General features: G+C 36.6%; 1 protein-coding gene across 1 annotated transcript in view; it reads right to left on the bottom strand.

Annotated features, from left to right (window-relative positions):
* Positions 1–24,486, bottom strand: part of LOC145680544 (uncharacterized) — a 66,790-nt gene extending 42,304 nt beyond the window's left edge. The window contains exons 1-6 of the mRNA XM_081751169.1: positions 24,334–24,486; positions 16,284–16,336; positions 7,413–7,578; positions 5,992–6,171; positions 4,263–4,515; positions 3,177–3,350 (exon numbers count right to left, since the gene is read on the bottom strand). Coding sequence (XP_081607295.1) covers positions 3,177–3,350; positions 4,263–4,515; positions 5,992–6,171; positions 7,413–7,578; positions 16,284–16,336; positions 24,334–24,375 — 868 coding nt within the window. The 5' untranslated portion in view covers positions 24,376–24,486. The remainder of the gene's footprint in view (positions 1–3,176; positions 3,351–4,262; positions 4,516–5,991; positions 6,172–7,412; positions 7,579–16,283; positions 16,337–24,333) is intronic.
* Between the last annotated feature and the right edge of the window lie 219 nt (positions 24,487–24,705).

Genomic DNA, 24,705 nt, shown 5'->3' with positions numbered 1-24,705 from the left:
CTCGTATAATAATCGCAGACTAGTCCTTCGTGCCTTAAGTTTATTTCATACCACGCAGGACTGTACCGTCTGTGTGATGTGACTTGTCAAGGTCCGATGTGCACAGAGAATAGAAATGGTAGTGCGCCATGTTATGGTTCCATTTGGTTGACACTTAAAATTTGCTATTAACATATTTTTACTACGCTTCACGGTGTATTCAAATCGATTGATAATCACCAGAAAGTGCAACCATGACTGGGATTTAAATTAAAAAGAGCTTTCTTTCTATTGGATAGTCATTCATTGTAAAATATTTTTAAGCTATGTGTAATATTTTACGGTGGGTATTTTTATCTTTACGTTAAAATCTGAAAAACGTCGGATCATATTCTACTCTAGGTCGTTTTACATTCTTCAGACCAGCAAATGAGGTATGCCATTTTTAACATTAATGTTACTCCCTGCAAATAAAACTGTCCAAAACCATCTCAAACTTTTAAGACTTCATCCTCTTCCGCCATCTAGTGGCAACCGTATCCAACTAAACAACAACTGAGAATTTTATTTTACTACGATATTTATACACTTTGTTAAATGTTTTCTAGTGTCTTATTTAACTCAATGGAAAAAGTTCGGTGTATCGAAGTAGGTGAAGTTTCAGCATAAAATTACAATCGCAGCCAGGGGCGGCGATTAGTGGGGGCAAGAGGGGACAGATGCCCCCTACTTTTTTGAAGTGACCTCTTAATGTACATAGTTTCATTTGGAAATTTAAAATTTTTCTATGTATTACTGATTCATAAAAAAGAAAAGGTGTCATATAATATTTGCCGTTACGTGAGTACATACTGATTATTTGTCTTCCCGTGGAGTTAAGAAAGCTACAGGAATTGCAATTTAAAGCAATTATTATTGCAACTTCGTATTTCTTTAAATATCGTAGCATATGCTTGTAGTATTCACTAACTTTCACCTTCTAAAAGTAATAACATACATTTAATGGCATGTGTGGAATTAAAAGTGTAAGTTGTTCATTAATCCCCAGTTTCAATATAACTTCTACAAAACAAGCCTCATTATTCATTACTATGATTAATATAATCCTTTCTATTTATTTGTTTTACAAATTTGTTGTTAAATAATCTGATCACAATTTTTCAGACAAAATTTTAAGATTTCCAATTCTCCCCACCCCACATACAAACACTTTTAACGTCTAATCGCCGCCACTGATCACAGCTACATTTAGCAGTTTAGTCTACTCAAACATAATGCTCATATTGGTTCCCTTAGAAATCCTCGAGAGTGTCATCTTAATTGGTAACTTCTTCCGTAACTCCAGGCCAAATGTACTTCAACACATATATCCTTAGCCGATTTTTTTGCAATTTTATCTTAGCAAATAATCCAAATTAACACGGAAACACGATAAAATTTTGATATACAAGTCCAAAATAGAAAAGTATCTAAATTAGTCATTACAGCACGCTAATTAGGTTTGATGAGATTCAATGTTGTACGATCACACTTAGTTTTTTAAAAACAGAAATTCGGCTTATCTTATTGTATCAAATCAATAAAGCTTTGTAGTAATTATCAAACACAAATACAATTATAGAAACATACTTCCAATGATTATGAAAGGACTCGTGAAATAAGAATGTGGGAGAAGAAAAACTCCATGGAAACAAAGATTTTATTATTTCTCGAAATATTACGGTAGGTACGGAATTAACTCTTTATTTTAAATTGTTTAAAACTTTAAATACTCAAATAATTTTCATGAAACAAAGTATTTTGTTCTTTACAACTACAGAATTTATTACATGGTATCTCATTTGTGTCACTGCAGGTATCGGTCGCGGACCATGACGTGACCTCCAACCTTGCGTGGGCGAAGGCTCTAACCTTCGAACTACCATACTTCAACTGGCATCCCACTACGAAGTATGGCAGTTCTTAATACAAGTACAGAAATGATGGCGAAGTGGAAAGGACCTCTTGCCTCAGTAGATACAAAGACCTTAAGGAACTGCCATTCGAAGATAATGGACACAAATTCTGTAGCAGATATTAGGAGACGCGATTGCCCCTCAACATCCAGGACGGAGGAAAATGTGCAAGTAGTTCAAGAAACGTTCACTCGGAGTCTTTAGAAATCACAGTTTAAGAAATGTTCTCTCGAAGTCTAAGACTAACCATCGATTGAAGTACGGAGTACGGGAGATGATGACTTGGTACCAAGACTGTCCGAACTTATCGCTAATATGCTGGGGTCAGATGAAGCCATGTTTCATGTTAGGGTTATTAACCGGCACAATTGTTATTATTAGACAGGAGAGGTTCCTAGGATGGTTGTTGAATAATAATAATAATAATAATAATAATAATAATAATAATAATAATAATAATAATAATAATAATAATAATAAACATCGCCCAAAGATCAGTGTGTGACATCCATGAAAGTTGTGGATCCATACGTCATTAGTGACACAATAAATGCAGAATGGTACCTTGCTTTGCTTGAAGATCATGTTCACAGTAATGTATCCACGTGGAACAATTACGACGACTTAATCTTTAAGCAAGATGGGGCACCACCTCATTTTGCATGTCCTGTCCGTGCGGGACTCGACACACAGTTCCCAAGACGCTGGTTGGGACGTTGTGGTACTCTTAAATGGTCACAAGAAATCCGGATCTAACGCCCTGCGACTTCTTCCACTGAGAATCGGTGAAACAGGAAGTTCATAGCACAAAACCAAAAACTCTTGATGAATTGGTGGAGCTAATTCGCAAAATTCTTGCAACGAACCGCTGGAGTATCTGCAGAAGTCTGCCATCCCTAAGTGTTTACGAAAACTGGTGGAGAATGGTGCTTATGAGGGGTTTTGGCAATGCATAATGCTATCATTGTAAGAAACAAAATGCTTTTTGTTTCATAAAAATTGGTTAAGTATTAAAAAAAGTTTTATACAACTACCATAGGAAGTTAATTCCCTTCCACCCTGTATATATGTAATCAAATCAAAACAGATTCCGGCTAATATCAGCTCTGCGATCTCGACATATTGTGACGGTAATGACTTAAACACAATGGAAGTTAGAGGTGCAAAGTGGGATTCTGAGTTACTAGTAATGCTGTAAATTGTGTCAAGACGTTAAATACACAAACAAGGATAAGCACTTACCAACAGCAGCTTCCCTTACAGACTGTTTCACAACAAAACACAACCTGGCAGGATTAGAATTCAAGCTCTCTCCAACACTGCTCGATGCGTGATCCCCAGGGGATGCCTTACTGCTAAAGTAGTCTATTATGTGACTCGCACATGTATGCATATCAGAGACAAGGCCTATAATCTCTGAAAAATAAAGAAGTAAATTAACTAATAAAATAGAAAATCAGGGTAATTTCATCGTCATAGGAATAACATATTGATAAGTTTAAAAGAATAAGTTACAAAATACGCGCCATTATACATTGAAGCGGCAAGTAAAATTTCGTTATCGATAGTTTCAAAATATAAATGTAGTATTAAAAAATTGAAATTAACAATGAATTACATACGCTTTGAATTATACTGGAGCCCAAACTCAATAGTGACAGTATACGGCTGGTCAGGAAGCGTAGTGGTTAGTGCACGGGCGCGGTAAGACGTAGATCTAGGTTCGATTCCAGGCCTACTCATACATTTTTTCGTTGTTTGAATTTCATTGAATTCCCACCTATAAAGAATATGACGAAAAAAAAAATACTCTTTCGTCTATTTACTACACTAAATATACACCTTATTAGAAAACATATGTTATGAACAAAAGAATCCCGAAGGGTGCATGGACAACATTCGGCAGATGAAGTCAAACAATGAACGAAGACACTGATGTCATACGTATCCTGATGTCATAAGTAAGTCCTGACAACCATATTAGTAATAAGTCTACGTCAAAAATTATTTAACAGTAAATATTAAGGTCTCCAGCTTCTACTTACGCTGTTTTAAAGCCATGTTCTTCAAATAGAGTTCACACATATGTATGAATTTGCCGAAGCCTGGAAGAGGGGTGGCAGCTTTAATACACTGTCTTGCTGCCTGAACAAAAGAATCCCGAAGGGTGCATGGACAACATTCGGCAGATGAAGTCAAACAATGAACGAAGACACTGATGTCATACGTATCCTGATGTCATAAGTAAGTCCTGACAACCATATTAGTAATAAGTCTACGTCAAAAATTATTTAACAGTAAATATTAAGGTCTCCAGCTTCTACTTACGCTGTTTTAAAGCCATGTTCTTCAAATAGAGTTCACACATATGTATGAATTTGCCGAAGCCTGGAAGAGGGGTGGCAGCTTTAATACACTGTCTTGCTGTCTGTTCAGACAGATTGGCAGGAAGACACTCTGCGTACAAGAAATGAAGAATCGTCCCGAGAACGTCTTCCGGTAAACCTGAGAGAGGTAATGGCTGCTGTGTCCAATCCAGCTCAGGCGCACTCAACATCAGAATGCATGTGTGAACATCAAACTGAAAAGGAACAAGAAAAAAATGTACACAAACAACACAGTATGACATAAGATTACATGATTGATATTGATATAAATGCACGGATTTGACTGGTTTTTTAGTTTAGCGTCCCTTTTAAGCACAAAGACTGAGAGACGCGGACCTACAGTTTCAGGTGGAATCCGAACCACTGTAATCCGTTCGAATTTCACGGCTTTCCAACGAGAAATCAAACAAGGGGCCACACGTATCAAAGAAGCGCGAGCTAGCAACTAAATCAGCGGGAAGGGTTAAAGACACATGGAGTCCACAACAATTACTATAATACTAATGTACGTGGGTGATTAGAAAGCAATGCCTTCAAGCCCACTACTTGGGCAATAGTACTGCAACCATTCTGAACTGTTTACCATTAGTGCACTGATGTTTAAGCTACAGAATGTCACTTGTTTCACCTTCTTGTCTCTTCTAGTTCCGAAGTAATGGAGCGATCCATGGTATCCAGTGGTGACGTTCGGTTGAAACAGTGGGCTGTCACTGAATTTCTGACTGCGGAAGGTTGTGCGCCCAGGAACATTCATCGCTAGAGACGAGTCGTGGATACACCATTACGACCCGGAAACGAAGCGTCAGTCGATGGAGTACCACCACAAGTCCTCTCTTCCGCCAAAAAATTCAAAGTTGTCCCATCTGCTGGCAAAGTGTTGTTGACATTCTGCCTCGTCCTGCCTATAGTCCGGATCTTGCGCCCTGCGACTTTTGGTTCTTCCCGAAACCTAAGGATCACCTTAGGGGCAAACGCTACAGTTGTGACGCGGAGGTGGAAGCAGCAGTTCAGCAATGGTGTCGCCAGCAGCTACCACAATCCTTCGCCGACGGCATGAAAAACCTTGTTTTGCGTTGACGCAAGTGTGTTGCCCGTAAGGGGACTATGTTGAAAAATGATGCCACCATTTGTACCTGACAATGCAAACTTTCCACTGATACCTGTATTGGCGCTGTCAAACACAAATAAAGGTATCACCTTGGAGGTATTACTTTCTGAATCATCCTCGTACCTCTAAGAATTACTCCTTGAATCAAGCTTTCTTTTAAAACTCTCTCGTGGCAATATGGTTAACGTACACGCCCTTAGGCGCGGGAGATCAAGTTTCGGTTCCCGGTAATAGTTCATGAGGATCTGATCCCATGCTAAGCTGTAGGTCCACATCCAATAAAGGATCTGTAATGAAAGGAACGTTAGCTAAACTATCCAATCAATCTAGCCTTCGTGCTCTTATTTGAAAACTTCAAATTTCTTCAGAAAAAGGTAAGATAATGTAATGTGATAAGAAAAATCATACGATTAAGGAGAAAAAAAAAACACAAAATTATACATCCAGATTTTTTCTTAAGAGCAGAAAATATCAGTAAAAGTACTTTATAAAAAAACAGAATCTCAATTGCTATTTGCATTTTGACTTCTTGTATACAAATGGATGTTTCTACAATAGTTACCTTCTTATTGTTTTCCGATCTGATGGTTAAATCAGAGAAATAACCATCTTCGAGGGCAGGCAGCAACGAAAACGAGAAATCCACTGGAGGCTCTGGTTCTACCTCTTGTATTCGGTTACAGTGCAACTGACACCATCCCTCACAGGTAAGAACCAAAGTTTGAGGATCTGGCTGGCTAATCTGTAAAACAGACAAATGAATACATGGTCAGAAAATACATACAATATTAATAGACAATAATTGATTTATTTGAACCTTCAGCACAATGATTCATTCATCACACTTCAGCAGAAAAATGTTTCGAAAGAGTTTTCTTTCTTTCTTTCTTTTTTCTTTCTTTCTTTTTTTTTTTTTTAACAAATAAAGAGAAACAAGTTATATATATTATTGTAGCTTATTATTCATCGATCGCTGATAAAAGAACAACTAGAATTGGTGTACATTGCTATATTTGTAGATCTAAAACAATTTTGTTACTTCTTTGTGTACACGATTGTCTTCATTAGCTTACAAATTTTATTTTAGGAAAAAAACAGAACCATACTGCATGGATGCTTCTAAATTTTCCGCAGCAGAATGACGCTGGTTACTGCCTACAAGCCAGACTCTTACAACAATCATCTTGTTAATCAAAGACATTCCGGTTTAGAGTAAAAATATACTTTGAGCTTTTGAACAGTGAGGGTAAATGAGAGTCCCCAATAAGCTGTAAATAGCTTTACTGATCATAACGATCTTTCAATTCCTCAAACTTTTCCAGGTACACTTATTTCTTGTACGTATAACCAGAAGAGTCATAGATTTTGGAAAATTTTCATTCCGGCTTTATATGTTTCTTCGGTATATACTGTTTGAAGCAGGCTTTTCCTTTCAAAAATACTACAATTGCATCGATAGCTACACATTCCTAACGGAGTATGCTTTCTGATTATGATTATTTTGATAGAAAGATGCAAACCTCCACAAGGGATCTTATATAGGGGAAATGCATGACGAATGTTTTGTTATCTTCGAAGAGCACAAACGTCAAAATATGAAAGAATCTTCGGAATACTAGAAGAATTTATTTGTATCCTAGTAGTTCTGTTACCTTCGATTATGTTTTATTCCGAGGAACCGCCCTCAATCCTTCAGAAGTTCAGGCAATTTTATTCTATGTTAGTTCTTTGCAAGCGTTGTTCGCAACATGAAGATGTCTTAGGTGCACTGCGACTTGCATTGCCTTTATAAAATGTACCTCACGAAAGATACACACACTGAACTTTTCTCCATAGTTTCACTGACATGGTGTTCGTGTGTTAGTCAGTACCTCAAATTCTAATTAAACAAATAAGTAAATATTACAACAAAATATTTTCTGTTATTATTATTATTACTATTCTTACTATTATTATTTTCTATAAAGAAAAGTGAACACTTACTCGAAATTCTATTACATGACCAGCATATGCTCCAAACCTTACAACAACCCCTCCCAACGAAGTAGAATATATTTCATATGTTTCACAACTGAACAGTGGTATAGGTTCCACACCGTCTGGTATCTTCCAACTCACATCTCCGTTTTCATCCAACCTAAAGGATGTCCTGAAATAAACACCACTTTCCTAATTAATACAACCACTGTGAAATCAATTATACTTAATATTAACATCTTTAATACATTGAACATTGACTTTAATACACTGAACATTGAAAATTCAACAAAAAGTTTTGTTTCCCGAAAAATGTCCTTACTTAATGACCTCTGAAGGCTCTAAATTAGCGTCCATTTATTTTCAAACTATTTTGTATAGTAATAAACACATGGCCAAGAACTACACAAAGCATGCATCTTGGCATGGGTGCTAGCTATCACATATCAATTTGGTCTTTAAATAATAATAATAATAATAATAATAATAATAATAATAATAATAATAATCGATTTTATAAACTTTGGGTCATACTCAGAGAGCTCTTTTTCCAAGAATTCTGTAAACCCTGTTCACCCCCCTAAACCTTCCGCTACTAGTCTTCGCGACACGTGGTAGAGATTTTATGATCCCTTCTGGGGCTAAAAACCAATGCTGCCTCAATTTCTTTCCTTCTTTCCTTTTTCCAAGTTGAAATATATATACAGATGGTGATCAGAAAAATGGAAACACCTGAACGAAATTGCAACTTACCAGATTAATATGGTGTCGGGCCACCTTTTGCCTTCAGAACAGCCTCGATGCGACGTGAGATGGAGGCATAGAGGTCGTGAATGGTAGCAAGTGGAATTTTACACCATTCCTCGTGCAGGGCATCGGCCAGTTCTTTGAGAGAGGATGGAGGTGGAAATCGTCGCCGGAGTTGTGTTTCCAAGACGGACCACAGATGTTCAATTATGTTGAGATGTGGGGATTGGGAGGGTCAGGGAAGGTGTTGAACTTTATCCCGATGTTCCTCAAACCACGCTGCAACAACGCCAGCTGTGTAAATGGGTGCATTATCATCCTGGAAGATGGCGTCATTTTTCGAGAACATCCGGACCATAGGATGCAAGTGGTCTCCTAAAATTGCGACATACAGGTAATCGTTGGCAGTGATTCGTCCGCTAAGTGTGACCACAGGACCCAATGAAAACCATGATATGGCGGCCCACAGCATCACTGAGCCGCCGCCATGTTTCACAGTTGGGCGGAGACACTGCAGATCATAAGCTTCTTTGGGCGTTCTCCACATATAAACACGACCCGTGGTTGGGAATAGGGTGAAGGATGACTCATCCGACCATATCACACGTTTCCAGTCCTCAACGGTCCAAGTTGCATGGTCGCGGCACCATTTGCAGCGTGCGAAAGCGTTATGGTCCCTGATGAGCCGTTTGGCCCGTGCAACACGACCCCGTAAGTTCATGTCATGTAATTCGCGGCGGACTGTGATTGTCGAAACAGGGTGGGGGAGGTGCTGATTGAGTTCCTCCGTCACTTGCTCCGCAGTGGCACGACGGTTCTGCGTGACAATGCGCTTTAATACCCGGCGTGATCTGTCACTCATGATTTTCTTCCGCCCACTGTTCCGCTTGCCCGATGTGGTTTTCCCATGTGTTGTGTAGGCCGTTATCACCTTCGACACTGTCCCACGCGACACACCTAACACAGTAGCCACTGCCGTCACACTCACTCCACATAACCGCGCACCAACAATTTGCCCTCTTTGAAAATCTGAGATGTCTTCCATTTTACACTACCTCCGTCTGCTGCAGCCACTGGACACTGCTGTTCCACTGCGCCTGACGTAGTATGGAGACCGACCTAACACACTACCACCAGTGGTCCGGCGCTGCGGGCGCCACGACACCACTGCCAACCCATACATCTGACGTGTTGCCAACTATAGGTGTTTCCATTTTTCTGATCACCATCTGTATATATATTAATTTTTGTTGTTGTTAACTGAAAATAGGAAGGAAAGCTTTCTCCTTATTTTGCCGGACTTTACACAAGTGGATCAAAGGTACGGCAACACTGACAGCAGTGACAGCTTACATGCTCGCGAGGACTAACCGAGGGTTGTGGGGGTGAAAAGAAGCAGTGGTTGGGGAAAGAGCCCTTTAAGGCTGTCCCGATGAATAATCGTAGGATGCTGAATATGAAAACCTGCTCAAGTTGGTAGTGTAAAATTCAGTACATAAGCTCTTCGTTATGATGAGAACGTATTCCAGCGTTTTCAAACATTACACTTATAAAAGGGAAAACGGGGACCATTTCTATACTATTCAAAGTTCCAATTTTATGTTCATAAAAAGCCAAACATAAATATTTGTTTCAGTTGGAAATGTGATACTCATATATAAACTCTTCGATAAAAAGAATCAAACACTTTTTTTTTTTTTACCTCTGACCCCCCCCCTCTGAAAGCCAAATTCGAGATATTTCTATTATATATATTTTCTGATTTTATCAAAGAAATTGAATCGGACATTTAAAAGGGGTGTTTAGCTTTAAAAATCAAACAATGTAAAACAGAATCTTGTAATAGTTCAGAATAGTTATGTAAGAGTTGATTTACACTTGATTGATAAAGCTATCAATATACAAACTAATAAAAATTGAAGAAAATTGAAAAAAAAAAAAAACTATTGGATGAAAAAGATATCATTAAATACTTCATTCTTGTGCTGATTTTTTAAAAATGTTTACCATCTCTCAATTCCTTCCGTGTTTAAGAGAGATGGTAATGAACGTAGTAGTGGAATGAAAAGTGTGAGAGCTCCGAGAAAAACCACGCACACAGTGTTTGTCTTACAAAAAGCCCACCCGGCGGGAGCTAGAATCAAACCAGGGACCTCGCGCACCAAGGGTGAGAGCTCTACCACTGAACCACCACGGACCTCTTAACTCAATTGCTTACAAATATAATAAATTACACGAAAACGTATTCTATGATTAATGACTATAAGCTGGCGCTACAGTTCTTACATCATTGAAATCAATAAACAAATAACTGATGATGTTAACAAATTATTGTAGAAACTTGGTGTTATTGATGTGTGATCTCCTTTTACTTTGATAATGTCACTGCTTCGGCACGTGTAAAAATGACATGGCTCAGTCTTGAGGTTCTAGAAAGTTATTTAGGAGCGATTGTGTGAGCGTTTACGTAACTTCAGTGGAATCGAACTGCATCTATAAGCAACTTCAAACCAAAAAGTTTATATATTAACCTTTTCCAAATAGGAGAAAAACGAGCTTTTTTTTCGTTCCACGGTTATTCCATTCAAGCTAGAGACGGATGATTAATGAAAAATTAACTTTCGTGCACTCCCACTAGTAATCGAACCCGGGATCACCTGCACCAAAGGTGCATGCACACTCGACCAGCGAGGAAGAGATCTCTGATTCATTTTGCTTGTGAAGCAAACAGGGTTTGAAAAAGCCCAACTCACCTGGGCCCATGGGTCTTTTCGGGTTTAATTGGGTTTTTCGAAATATTTCAAATGCCTTTTGGGTAAAAGTGTTAAAATGTGATTTATATGTCAAGATTATTATCGTCACAACTTGCAACAATTTTCTATCCACTGCTGTTTTGAAAAATGACCCGTCATTTTGAAATTTTACGTTGGATCGCCGCCAAAATATATACACCCTGTTTCAAAAAATATACCTATTTCGAATGCATATATTTATTAAACTTTATGACATACGAATATGAAATTTTACACACATATTTATGAACCCTCAAGTTCAAATTACAGTTCAAAGTTCGAATTACAGATGTTCAACACGTCCTCCATCAGCGACACGAACAATATCACATAGATACTCAAATTCCTCTCATACTCGGGCAAGAATGTCCTGCATCACTGTTATGGCAGTACGGATCCGGTTCTTCAACTCTTCCAGGTTCTGTGGGAGTGGTGGTACATAAACGTTGCCTTTAACGAAACCCCACAGGAAGAAGTCACAGGGTGGCAAATCCGGTAACCGTGGAGGCCAGCTGAGACATGCTAAGTCGCCAGTTCCTTGACGACCAATCCAACGGTTCGGTAGAGTTTCATTCAGATATTTACGCACTTGGCGACTCCAGTGAGGAGGTGCCCCGTCTTGTTGAAAAATGAAGTTGTCTTCGTGCAGCCTCGGAAACAACCAGTTTTGTAACATGACGAGATACTGCTGACTGTTAACCGTGTTTCCATTAAAGAAGAATGGGCCGTAAACAGATGATCGGGATATCGTACAAAACACATTGACTTTGGGAGAATCTCGTACATGTTCAATGACTGCAAGTGGGTTCTGTAGGTCCCAAATTCGAACATTTTGTTTGTTTACCTGACCAGTAACACGGAAAGTCGCTTCATTACTGACACGATGCGTTCTGCAAAAGTGTTATCATTGTCAATAGCATCCAAAATCTCGTTACAAAATGCCACATGTTCGCGTTTGTCATCAGGACACAGAGCTTGTAACAGCTGTAACTTGTACTGCTTCATAACCAACCGACGTCTCAAAACACGCCAAACTGTTGTTGTCGGCACTTTTAACTCCTGACTGGCATGACGTGTTGATTTTAAAGGATTACGTTGGAAAGCAGTTTGAATTCGTGCAACATTTTCTTCAGGAACACGAGGGCGACCAGGACTCTTTCCTTTACAAACACATCCTGTATCTACAAACTGTCGATAACATCTGCGAATGTTCCACCCATTCGAAGGATCAATTTGGTACCTTAACCTGAAACGTCTTTGCACTGTTTCCACGGAATTGCACTTCGCAAACTCGAGAACACAAAATGATTTCTGCTGCGGACTAGCCATTTTAAACATATGACGGTTACCAAGCAAAACAGAAGACAACTGACATCTAGCGACTATTAATATAAACTAGACTATGTATTCGTTTCTCCAATAGCCGAGCCGAGGCGCAGCGATCGATAGTTTAGACAAAATAGTTCTTCGTAATACGAATATTCTTTTTGAAACAGGGTGTATAGCTAATTTAGAGTGTCTTGTGCTTCTACTCTGAAAATTTCACCTTAGGTTGATCTATACTTTTTGTCTTATCTTGGTGTCAGGAATCATCTCCCAAACGTTGTCGGTGTTTTGAAACACCCTGTATAATTCATATTTCATAAAATAAATGTTTCAATATGTCTTAAATAAAATATCTTACAGCGTAAAATAAATAGTTTTATTAGGGGCGCGGTGGCTCAGTGGTAGAGCGTTCACATCCGGTGCTTGGGGTCCCTGGCTCGATCCCCGCTCGCGCCGTGTGGACTTTTTGCTGGGCAAACACCGTGCTCGTAGGTTTTCTCGGGGTTTTTCCGTTTCCTCCCACTTTCTTCATTCCACCATTTCATTCACTTCTCATAATCACCGTCTCCTTTAGCCTAACAGGCATAACCATGGGACATAGATCTGAAAGATTTCATTTCATTTTTTTCAAAGTTTTATTGTTGAAGTATTCAGTTCCGATGCTTAGTGCATTTAATTGCGGGAAGTTCCCGAGCACTTTTTTCGTGACGAAGGTTTATTATTATTATTTTCCGAAAATGTAAGTTTTCTTTACTGTACATCGAAACTTCCAGTAGTACGGAAGTTTGAATTCAGCACCTGAAATAGTACGCGTTACGTACTCTTCGAAACTCCGAGAATTAAGATTCTTAAATTTGACAAGAATTTTTACACTATTGCTGCTGTTGATTCTACAGAATGCTTATTTGAAAAGTAGCAACAAATAACTAAACTAATCTGCTGCTGGAAAACCAAACTCTACTGAAGAATACTTGTGTTACCATCAAAGGTAATAATAATACTAATAGTTTTATTAATACACTACATATTTACTAGTAGTACCAGCACCTATGGCCCTAAACCCATCAGGCGTATGAGGGATAATGTCCTTCGGCGTCGCCGAGTGGGCGAGCACACTATTTACGGAAAGTATTTTTCTAAAATATAAAATTGCATATTTTGCTTCAAATACCCTATAAGCACAATCCATACATTAATTTGTTCTATAATTATCTCAATCTAAGATATGGCTTTTTCCTTTTTTTTATGCATTCAGTGTATTCAAAACTTGATAAAGGTCTTACCTTGAATGTTGTATACCTTAACGTGGAAGCACCTAATTCGCCCAAGGAAAGTCCAAAATCTGATAAAAATCACTTCCAATGTGATCACCTTAATTGCACCAATAACATACTAACGAAAAGCTCAAAAACCCAGGTGGATTTTAAGGTGGGTCCAACCCGAAAAAAACCGGTGTTTTTTTTTTCGGGCTGGGCCCACTTGGGCAAACCCTGGTAGCAAATGACACAAACACATTCATTTCAACCATATTATGCATTCACTGCATTAAAAATTAATTTTAGAAAAATAAAATTTGAATAAAATTTACTGAATAAAACTTGAATAAAGTAAAAATACTAGTTGAAGTTTCCACATATGTTTTCCACCGGAAGGAAAATACTACTAAGCTGAACCTTGAATATGACGTTTCATATCATCAGAATTTATTTTATTATTTTAATTTATTGCTTGGTGCAAAGACGAATTTTATGTGAATTTTTGAAATTCCAGTGGGGAAAATTTAGTGAATTTCCCTTGTTATCTCGATACGTATGTGATACCGGTAAACTAGTATATCCCGGGAAGTGAACAAGTGCAAACAGTCGACTGTCAACAGCAGTGTTACCAACCGGTTAACTTATAATTAATCTACGTATCACAGTTCATACTGTCCTATTTGTAATAAACCATTTCACGCACAAGTTAAGACGTATAGATCTTCAAAATTTCGGGTTATTTCCAGAATATTTTAGGTCACCCACAAAAAAGTACAGATCCATCGATATTCATTTGGTAATAATTTGCGATAATCTGACCTCAATGTTATACAAAGAATCAGATTCTATGAAAAAACTTAATTAAAATTGGTCGATTCGACTCATTCCGAAGTTATTGACGAAAAGACGTGTAGGGTATGTATTATCTCAACGCTCGAAAGTAGCAGTGATAAAACAATGGTCGGAAATCGCGTGGTAGCTTATTACACAAATTCATGAAGAAAATGGTTGCTAATATTAAACAGGTGAGTTCAGCACTGTTAAAATAAATAAATACAAACTAGCCACCCTATTTTCTTGCAACCGTATGTAGTTCATCTTAATACAGTGGAGTCTCGTTAATTCGAACTTGGATAATTCGAAATATTGGATAATTCGAACAGAAGTCCATTCCCCTTCAAAACTGTATTGAAAACAATAGTAAAAAATCGTGGATAAATCGAACTTTTGAACCTATAATTCGAAGTAAATACAGTTGAAAATTTTTAATGTTGGACAGATGTAAACAGAGAAACACAGTTTTAATGTGTTTTCAGTTATCCAGATGCAGCCATAGGTAAGAGTAATACAAAAGATAAATAAAAAATCAATGTAATGATAAAGATGAAGGTGAGTTGGGGAAGAAGTAAAGATAGAGAACGTGTGCCAATCTCATCTTGTTTCAGAATTGGTTGCAAATTTAAGATGAATTATTGATAAAGTCAGCCAAATGTTATTAATATAGTAGTCCACGCAATACATAAAATTCAAGATTTATTGACCGTACAAAAACAATCAAATTTAAGCAAATGAGATTTACGACTTCTTAAAAGTGAGAACAAAATATTCAAATTGTTACTGGTTTTCAATTGTTTGGGCTATTCAACATATGTTGTAGTGTTGTACGTAAATATATTTTCCATTGTACACGTAGTTTGAATTATGTGGAGTCAATGTCATTTGTTAGTTTGCGGTGTTCGATCACGCAAATAATAAGCTGCTTTAAAGGTAAAGTCTACACCATATGAATATGTTTTTGATGTACAGTACTTTGGTTTCTTTGTTGTTATATATGTGAAAATGAATGTTGTTGGATAATTCGAAGTTCTTTCGTGTACCCTTGGACTTCGAATTAAAAAGAGTCCACTGTACTTTCACAATAACTCTAGGTTCTCACGTTTCAAGGAAAGTTAAACCTCATTTACCGCTTTTAGCTGTAATAAGTTGTTTTCCAATGCATTAATGTACAGTATATAGGATACATATATACGATGTTCAAGACTAGTGTGGTTGGAACGATGTCAGTGCACAGATGAATAATCTGCCGATACTTATTTACTTCTGGTAGCAGAAGGATTACTCTTGTTACACAGAACTTCGAAAAAGAATTTCTTATCCATTCACAACCATTATTTCTACTAGGACGATAATTTTCCAAAAAAAAAAGTTCTTTGAGCAGTTTGTTTTGAACATTAGTAATAAGTTCTAGATTTTACTATTAATAAGCATGCTATTGTTTCATTAAATAATTTTAATATAATCTAATTACAAGCTGACAATAGACAACAAAAACAACGTATAAATGAAATAATCTACTCCAGTGATCGCCAAACTGTCAATCGCGAGCTACTAGTAGCTCACGGTGACATTTTCGGTAGATCCGTTAACACTCCGGTTGGCTAACCTTGATTCCTCTACTTGATAGCCAACAAACAAATGTACGAATTTCTTTAAAAAAAAAAAAGTCGGTAGTTCTTTTGATTGGTAGCTCACAGTAGGATTTAAAAACGGACGGTAGCTCAGAAGCTTTATAAGTTTGGCGACCACTGACCTACTTAATAATTTTTGTAAAATCCTAATATACTCTCAATACGTATTATATTGTATTTCTTGGAATCGCGATTAAACTTGATGAGTTTATACTGAACGGAAACTGAATTACAGCTTGCATCTTAAGTAAATTTACACAAGAAGAAATATAAAAATATGGAACTTACCCTTCAATTCCAGATTTTTCTTGATGACTGCCTGGGGATACACACCTCACAACCTAAAAATTAAGAAGAAAAACAAATGAAATGGCTATAGGATTGTGCACGGAGCGGACTAGATAGTATAGTGATTAGCGTACTACTACATCAAGCCGGAGATCTCCAATTAATTCCTGGCTCAGTTGCAGATTTTTCACTTTTTGAATTTTTTATTGAACTTCCACACAGATATGGTACGAGAGTGGAAAAAAAAATCAATAATTCTGTAACTTCTTTCAATTCGAATTAAAAAGCTTAAATTACACCTTTGCTAAAAAAAAACTTGCAATTGCACGCTAAGTTCAATTATATACTTATATTACTTTGCACCCCCACGCCCCAACGGAACAATAATGTTCTCACGGGAGATTCCTAATTCCAACCTATAGATTATTTTACTAGTCACCCAACAGATTCGAAGCATGCAACTCAAGTTATGTGAAACGGAATGAAACTGCAGTGATTAAGGCTTAGGCTATATATTGCGAAAATTTTGCAACATCGACGAATTAATCACTCACTCATATGTTTCCTCTTAACAGATTTATTATGAATTATTATTTGCTATATTTGAAAAGTACACCCGTTCCTTTTGAAAATAAAATGAAATATTTAATTTACTGCGCCACGATTATGCACCAAGGCTTAAGGATGATGGTGATGATGAGAAATGAATGAAATGATGGAATGAAGAAAGTGGGACGAAATGGGAGAACCAGAAGAAAACACAGGCACACGGTGTTTGTCCATCACAAAGCCCATTTGGCGCAATCTGGGATCGAACTAGGAACACTATGCACCAGAGGTGAACAGTCTACCACTGACCCACTGCAACTCCGACGTTCATTCTCATCGGACAGCGACGGCTATATATTTTACACGCTCCTACTTCTTTATTCACAAGTGACCTTATAAATTATATTTTGTTACACTTAAGAAACAACAATGAACTTGAAAGAAACAATACTCGTAACAGGTAATCAACGTATTTGTTCCATGATAGTCGGTAAGTTAGCTTAACCCTAGGAACACCAAGGTACTTTTGGGTTACATGGAACACCAACCTCTAAGGCCCACAGCAAAGGCCATTATTTCTCATGGAAAATAATTTATCTTGTCTGATATGAACTTGGGATATCTACGATATCATATATTTTTATTCTCTATTATTACCAGTTTCTACGTACAGTGTTGCCAACTATATGTGTGTAATTGTTTAATAAGTTACCATTTTTTATTTATGTAAGTTACTATCACCTATTTATTTTATTTGTTTGTGTAGAAAAACTATCAAACAGATCAATAGCAACTTAGTACACTGTAGTATGTGTACAGAGGTGGCTTCTAAAAACATTTTGGTGGTGGTGCAGTAAAGTGGGGTAGAATGGGGAAGAGTGGAATATACTTCAGTATTGCAATGAATTCAGGATTAATCTTTTAAAATTTCATCCGGTTATCCTTGGAATGGCGAAATTCTTTCAAATCTTGTTTCCGAGAAAAGACAGTGTGAGGGACGTTCATTGGACATTATAGGGGATATCACCAGAGAAGCAGTGTTACCAACACAAGTTACAATTTTTTTAGTAGCACAACGTCAGGTTTTTCCAACTATGGAATGAACATGTAAAACGTAAGGGAACTGTCTGTCAGTTTTGTAAACTAACGCCATTACAACATCATGATTATACAAGGAATTCATTGCAAGAAACGTACCCAGGGCGTCTACTAAAATTCCAAAATGAAATTTCGTGACCTTTTCTTTCTCAAACCATAAAATTTAAGAATATTCTTAAGAGCGAATTTGGTTGCGAGTTGGGCCGAATTTTCATGTATGCGATAGAAGCGTGCTTTGCTTGTGATTTAGTACCATCTAAAGCCGACCATAGACATTTTTGGTGGTGAATTTTGACGTTTTATAGAACAAATTTTTCCAGTCTATACTTCTATTTGTACAGATAATAATAATAACAATAATAATAATAATAATAATAATAATAATAAAAAACGTTACCCAAAAGCTAAGTTTCTTGACTTTCATAACCGTTTTCTGATTTCATGAGTTTCGTGACCAATAGACATCCTGGTACATATATGTTTGTGTGTGTGATTATAATATAAAGTGACACATTTAGGTGTTAGCTGGCTTGAAGGAATAATCTAATAGAAAATAAAATATTTAGGTGCCAAAAAATAATTAGAAAAAAGTATATACTAAATTTTTATAATGTGCAGTTGGCAACACTGCACCAGAATAATAGCTCAGAGTGCCCCTGTTTGTTGTAATACCAAAATTGTTTCAAAGGACAAAAAATAAATAACCAAAGAACTGGACTATAACACTTAGCATATGCGATGAATAGCCCCTTAGTACTACCAGAAGGGAGGGGGGGGGGGTTCTGAGACCCACATCATTTTATTTATAAATAGAAAAACCAAAACACTAAAAACTAAGCAAGTACGTTTTATGATGATTGGGCTCAAGTTTGACATCATCAATTTTTTCCAATTTTTTATGCAATTAGAAATGTTACAAAATGTAAAAATAACTTGTGGGCCTCCGAGCTTCCCCCTGGTGTTCCTAGGGTTAATTAGTACTATTCAGATACATTTATCTGCATAAACCTTTGTAATTACATTAAAAAGAGTTGTACATGTACAAAACCCACTGATTAATCCACTCTGAAATTTTCACTGAACTAAAGCTAACGCTTGTTCTGAAAAATATTTTTTTAAAAGAAATTAGGTTTCTCGTGTTCTTTAACTAACTACAAATTAATTACAAAACCATAATTTAATAACAAATGTTAAAATGTTTCAAGATTTGGAAAAAAAACATAATGCAAACTGCACTTTTATACATAATACATTTACGTAAGTGACTACATTTCTCATAATACCAAAGACCACCCACAGTATAAAAATAAAATATTACCAATGTAAAAATCTTAAATACTGTAGAGCAGGGAACGAAATTTTAAGTCGGGATCCAGAAGCCTGATCAGAGTTTTGTCGCCATTTTTTCGAAGATAAACAAAGTAAAAGCCAAATGGCAAAAACTAAAATATTTGTTCGCCAATGGCAACCAGAAATTTCTCGCCCAACGCATAAATATTGAATTGCAAAAAATCCAGATACTCAGGAAGGTTATTCGTTGCTCCATAAAACTCACAATACTCAAAATGCTACATGTTATTCTGAATACGAAGTTAACTGGCTTGTCTGTTTCAGGTTCTTTACCGTGGCTGCACCATGGGAAAATCAATTAATCCCACCGGAAATCAACCCCTAGCATCCAAGGAGACACAGTAGAACGATCATTTTGCAAGAGGAAGGAAATTACTTTAGTACAATCATGCAATTGGCTCTGAAAAGAACTACATTTCCAGAATATTGAAGTATATCTTAAGGTTCAAATGCACAGTATAGCAATACATCATTTAAAAGAAGCGATCAATGAATTTTAATGATTCACCACTCAATGCTCGGCTATTTAACGCTTATTAGTGTTAATACTCGAATAAATTGTTGAACGATTATTCGAACACGATAAAATTATCTGTAAATATTAGATTACACTTTCCCGAATTTTAACAGCACTCGTGTAAGGCCAAAAGAACGCGCATCTCGTATGAGTTGGAAAGTCTATACGGATTGGATATAGCTGAAGGAGTCTGGACAGATAACGTATAAATAGATATCACAGCAGTTGGGCTGACTGTATTGACTTGACACGAAAGGATCCAAAAGAGAATTATTATTTGTGCACATGAAACATCAAGTTATCTTAAGCTATAAATTTAACAGTGCTTACTTCGAGAATACAACTTAATTCTATTTGCAACGGTCTAAGCGGATGCGGATATCAGAATCAATATAGTCCTTAGCGACCAGAATTTCAGTTTCTTCTGTGCTGCGAATACTCAAGGAAAGACAATAATTTTTATTCTTCTTCTAGTGACATTTTGTATTGAAGGGTCACTATCATTTTCGGGCAAATAATCGCCAGCGCAAAATATTGTTTCGTTGGATTTTTTCTTTCTTTCTTCCGAAACGCTATAGTAAATTAGAAGCTGTACATGTACAAAACTGGCTTCCTCTTTTTTCTCAAAAACCTCCTGAACTACCTCTGACTATATGGTTAGCGTACGTGTCTTTGGCGCGGCAGGCATGCGTTCGATTCTTGGTATATCTCACATTAAGCTGTATGTCCACGTCTCATATCGCCTTGGTGCTGAATGGAACGCTTAACTCCGAATCGATCAACCACCTATCAAGAACTTCTACCTCCATTCCTCCTTTAGCTTATTTGTCAATGTTTACAATCTCTTTCTGACACCGGGGCTACATGAGACGTGAAACTACAAGCTAAGGTGCAATCCAAGCCACCATAATGCAACGTGACAGGCCGGAATTTAGTTGGTACAGATTACTGTATACATAAACCAGTTCTGTTTTAATTACTGCTGTTTTTAATTTTAATACCTAATCGGTTTCTTTTACACAACCGTTGATTAATCGTTGATTTTCTGTATGCTTATGTATTATGTGCGCCGAGTGTTATATTAATCCTGTGCATATTCGTGGTTCTTTGAAGCCACTACTTTGCAAATAACTATTCTATTGAAATTCCTATATAGCCTGTTTTGAACCCTCTAATTTCCTTAAATTTGTCGCATTTTTGTGTGTTAATCTATGTCTTAAATTTTCTTTCCTACTGATACTGTTAATATTGACTGCTTCGCATGTTTAGTGGAATCAAAAACTAGAAACTAATCCGTTTATTATATGAAACATATTTACTTATTTGTGTGTTAGATCAATTGTAACAATTTACGAGCCTCGATAGCTCAGAGGTAGACCGTCCCCTTCTGTTGCGTTGGATCTATAGTTCCATCCCAGCTTTCACCAAGTTAGGTTCGTAGTGAACAAACACCATGTGTTGGATTTTCCAAGGGATCTTCTGTTTATTCACATTTTTGTTATTCCAACGTTATCATACATTTAATTTTCACAGCCTTCCTTACCTTCGGTGCATAATCGTGAGGGAAAAAATGTAAAGTTAACTACTGACAGCCAGAACAGTAGAATTTGAAGACTTGTGGCATTTAATGCCGAATATAAAGAATATGCAACTGTAAATTTTCTGTCATTCTCGTCCTGAATGTTGCAATTACGGCAAAATTTAAGTCAATTTTGACTGCAATAGGATCAAAGAATAAGATAATAATTACAGCCTTTAATAAAGATACAGTGTTGTATTTAGGTATGAACTATGTATATGTATGTATCTAATGTCACCAATACAGACATAAAAATGATCGCCATAGGAAATTTCGAGATACCAGTAATCACTGAAGCGTAGTTTTCAATATTAATGACTAAAATGTATTAGGATCATATTGATTACTTAATTATGATGAGTTAATACAACGTTGTATAAAGATTTTATATGTAATAAATATGAAACCTCCTACTTGTTCCTGATATAAATACTGTGTACAATTTGTCCGAGGACTGATTCTTGACTACCTAAAATTCAGTAGCCCTGTTCGAACTTACAGTTTCTGTGATGTCATTTATTAATATTAATTAACCTATGACCTACTTTAACTACATTTAACCAATTTAAATATCGTTTCTTAACGAGAACCATGTTACCTATTCACTGTCGGGCTACATTAATTCTGCTAGACCATAAATTATGCACATTATAACGAATTTTGAAGTTTCGATCTATTTTAGAGTGTCGAAAATGGTTCATTTCAGATTTAGGTATTTGGTTTTACAAGAGGTCTCCTCATCTGAGTTCCGAACCGCAATCTATACAAAGAAATTATATCAGCAAAGTTGTTCAATGTTTCTGGACCGAAGTTTGTAACATGGTTAAGTGACATGAAAGAGTGTATTTTACACAATTTAAATTCTTAACACTCACCCACCGAAAATCGAATCCAGGACCAGGTGCATAGAAGTTCACTTCTACTTTGCGTTCTCAACCAAGACGCTCAAATGACGCAAAAGCAGCGATTTCTTCTCAAATTAACTGACAGATACCGCATTAGCTACTAATTTCACAATTTTCTTGTCAGAAATTTGCTTTCGAGAGGGCCCTTAAAGTACTTATGAATGTTCTTAAGATCTCGTAATTTTGTGTCTGTATGAATTATATTCCCTCTTTCGAGTATTTAGCGTAGTTTGGTTACAACAGGAAGAGATTAGATGTAATGTTCTGCTTGAATTTTATTGAGAGTACACTATTAGATTCACAATACTATGCAGGATTTATATTTACAATTCTTGGGTTAATTCTAATTGCGGTTGGAGGGGGGGAAGTAAATAAAAAGATAGTTTATAGGAGAAATTAGCTGTTGGTAGTGAAGCGTAACTGACGTGAGTAATATGTGAAGCACATGGAAGGGTACTTGGCTGAACTCATTTTTACATAAACAGTGAAACAAGAGAATATATAGTGTACGCCTTTTTGAGAGTCATTGCCGATCTATACAAATCATGATGGTAAGTAGAACGTAATGTAACCTGGCCTAACCAAAATTAGGATATATTTATCAAAAGAAGAAAAAAAAAGTAAATAGTTAGGAAAAAAATTCTGGTCCACCGTAAGTAGAATTTATCCCAAATGTTATCTTGAAAACTAGGCCTATTTCTGAAAACATTATCACACACCGAGTTGAATATACTTCTTATCCGATTGTCTACGGATGCAGGTGCTGATAGGGATGTTGCGGACACGATATTTTATATCTGCACATTCTTATATCTACTTGGGGTAAACTTTACAATGCCCGCTCCAATTGGTATCCTTTCACAAGGGCTAGAAATTACACTATTAATTTTAACAAAATTGGTCCAAACTTCTCTGACCGTAAGATAACCCTACCCTACTTATTCGTACCCCACCCTACTCTATCCTACCCTATTCTACTATACGCTATTAAATCAGTCCTACTTATCGATACGCAGCTGGAGCGTGTATTGTAAAGTTTATTCTCTACTTGTAATAAGCAATAGGATCCATGTTACCATAGAGTGATATTACTTATGATAAATGGAAGAAATAACTGAGGGAACGGACTTGACAGCATAATGGTTCATGCATCGGCATGGTAACGTGGACTCGGGATCGATTCTCATTCCAGTTAAACATTTTTCACTTTGTAAATTCATGTTTAGTATTACCATTATTGCAAGAGAATAATTGATATTATTTTATATCAATTATACTGAAGAAAGATAATACTGTGAAGAGTACAATTATAAAGATTAAAAAAGCACCGCTAATTTAATTAATTTGAGAGTTTAAGTAGCTATTTGCATACCCAGTCTCATTATCACACAATAGCATTTGCGCATAACGAATACGTTCAATTAATGTAAATTAATTTAAATACATTTCTTTAAATGCTCTTTTGACTTTTAAAACAGCTTTAATTTGTTAGATATGGAAATGTTAACTATTAATATTGTTTGCTTTTATATTGTACTACCAAGCACTTACTTCCCGATGTACGAAATATATTACTGTATTAGTAAATATTAAAAAGTTTATTACCTAACAAGTACTACATTCTACCAACAGTATTACATATTCCGGTGCAATATATCTCGCAAACTGCACTTTTTTTCTTTTCATGCTATTAACTCAGTCCTGGTACTCAAAATTCTTTCGCCTGGAGGAACAAATACACGCCTACCCAGCCCAGTCTTTCAAAAATCTTTTTTACGTGCACCTTCATACATTAACAATTTCAGTGCTCAAATTCAGTTATTTTTTGAGATAATTACCCTTAATTACATACGATTGTTGTTAAAATTAATTAGTGTCTAAATTGTCAAAACAGTCATAAACGTCAATATAGGCCTACTGCAGTGATTGTGTTACATTGCTGCACTCCTCCGGCTAACGTCCCGAAACATTTTCAAATCGGTAAAATTTATTTCATTACCACCAGATTTTCGCAATATTTCAAATACATTTATGTCCTTTTTTACTACTCACCTCCCATGTCCCAATAAAATCCGATTGCCCATCAGTAGCCATGGCTTCACAACCCAAGTTTCTTCCCTACCAGCAGTAGATGGCAGAGGAAAACAATTACCTGCTGACATCTGGTGACATTTACTAAAATCGAAACAGAATTGCAAATCAGGGAACTTTTCCTCACTTATGACGACACGTTCGTGTGACCAGCTAAGCACTTCAAACTGTATAGTGGAAGTGGTGTACAATTCTCATAGATTGTGCAGCTTGAGAATAATGCGCTTCCATGATAATAAAAGTAATAAAGTATATATAGCGCTCCAGCGGCGTAGCCATGGGGCTGACCCGGCTCGAGACCCCTCCCCCTTAGTACAGAGATACCTAAAATGA

Source organism: Thermobia domestica, chromosome 3, assembly GCF_964235325.1.
Source record: "Thermobia domestica chromosome 3, izTheDome1.hap1.1, whole genome shotgun sequence".
NCBI lineage: Eukaryota > Metazoa > Arthropoda > Insecta > Zygentoma > Lepismatidae > Thermobia > Thermobia domestica.
Note: the sequence above shows the minus strand (reverse complement) of the source record. Positions and strands in the feature narration are given on the sequence as shown.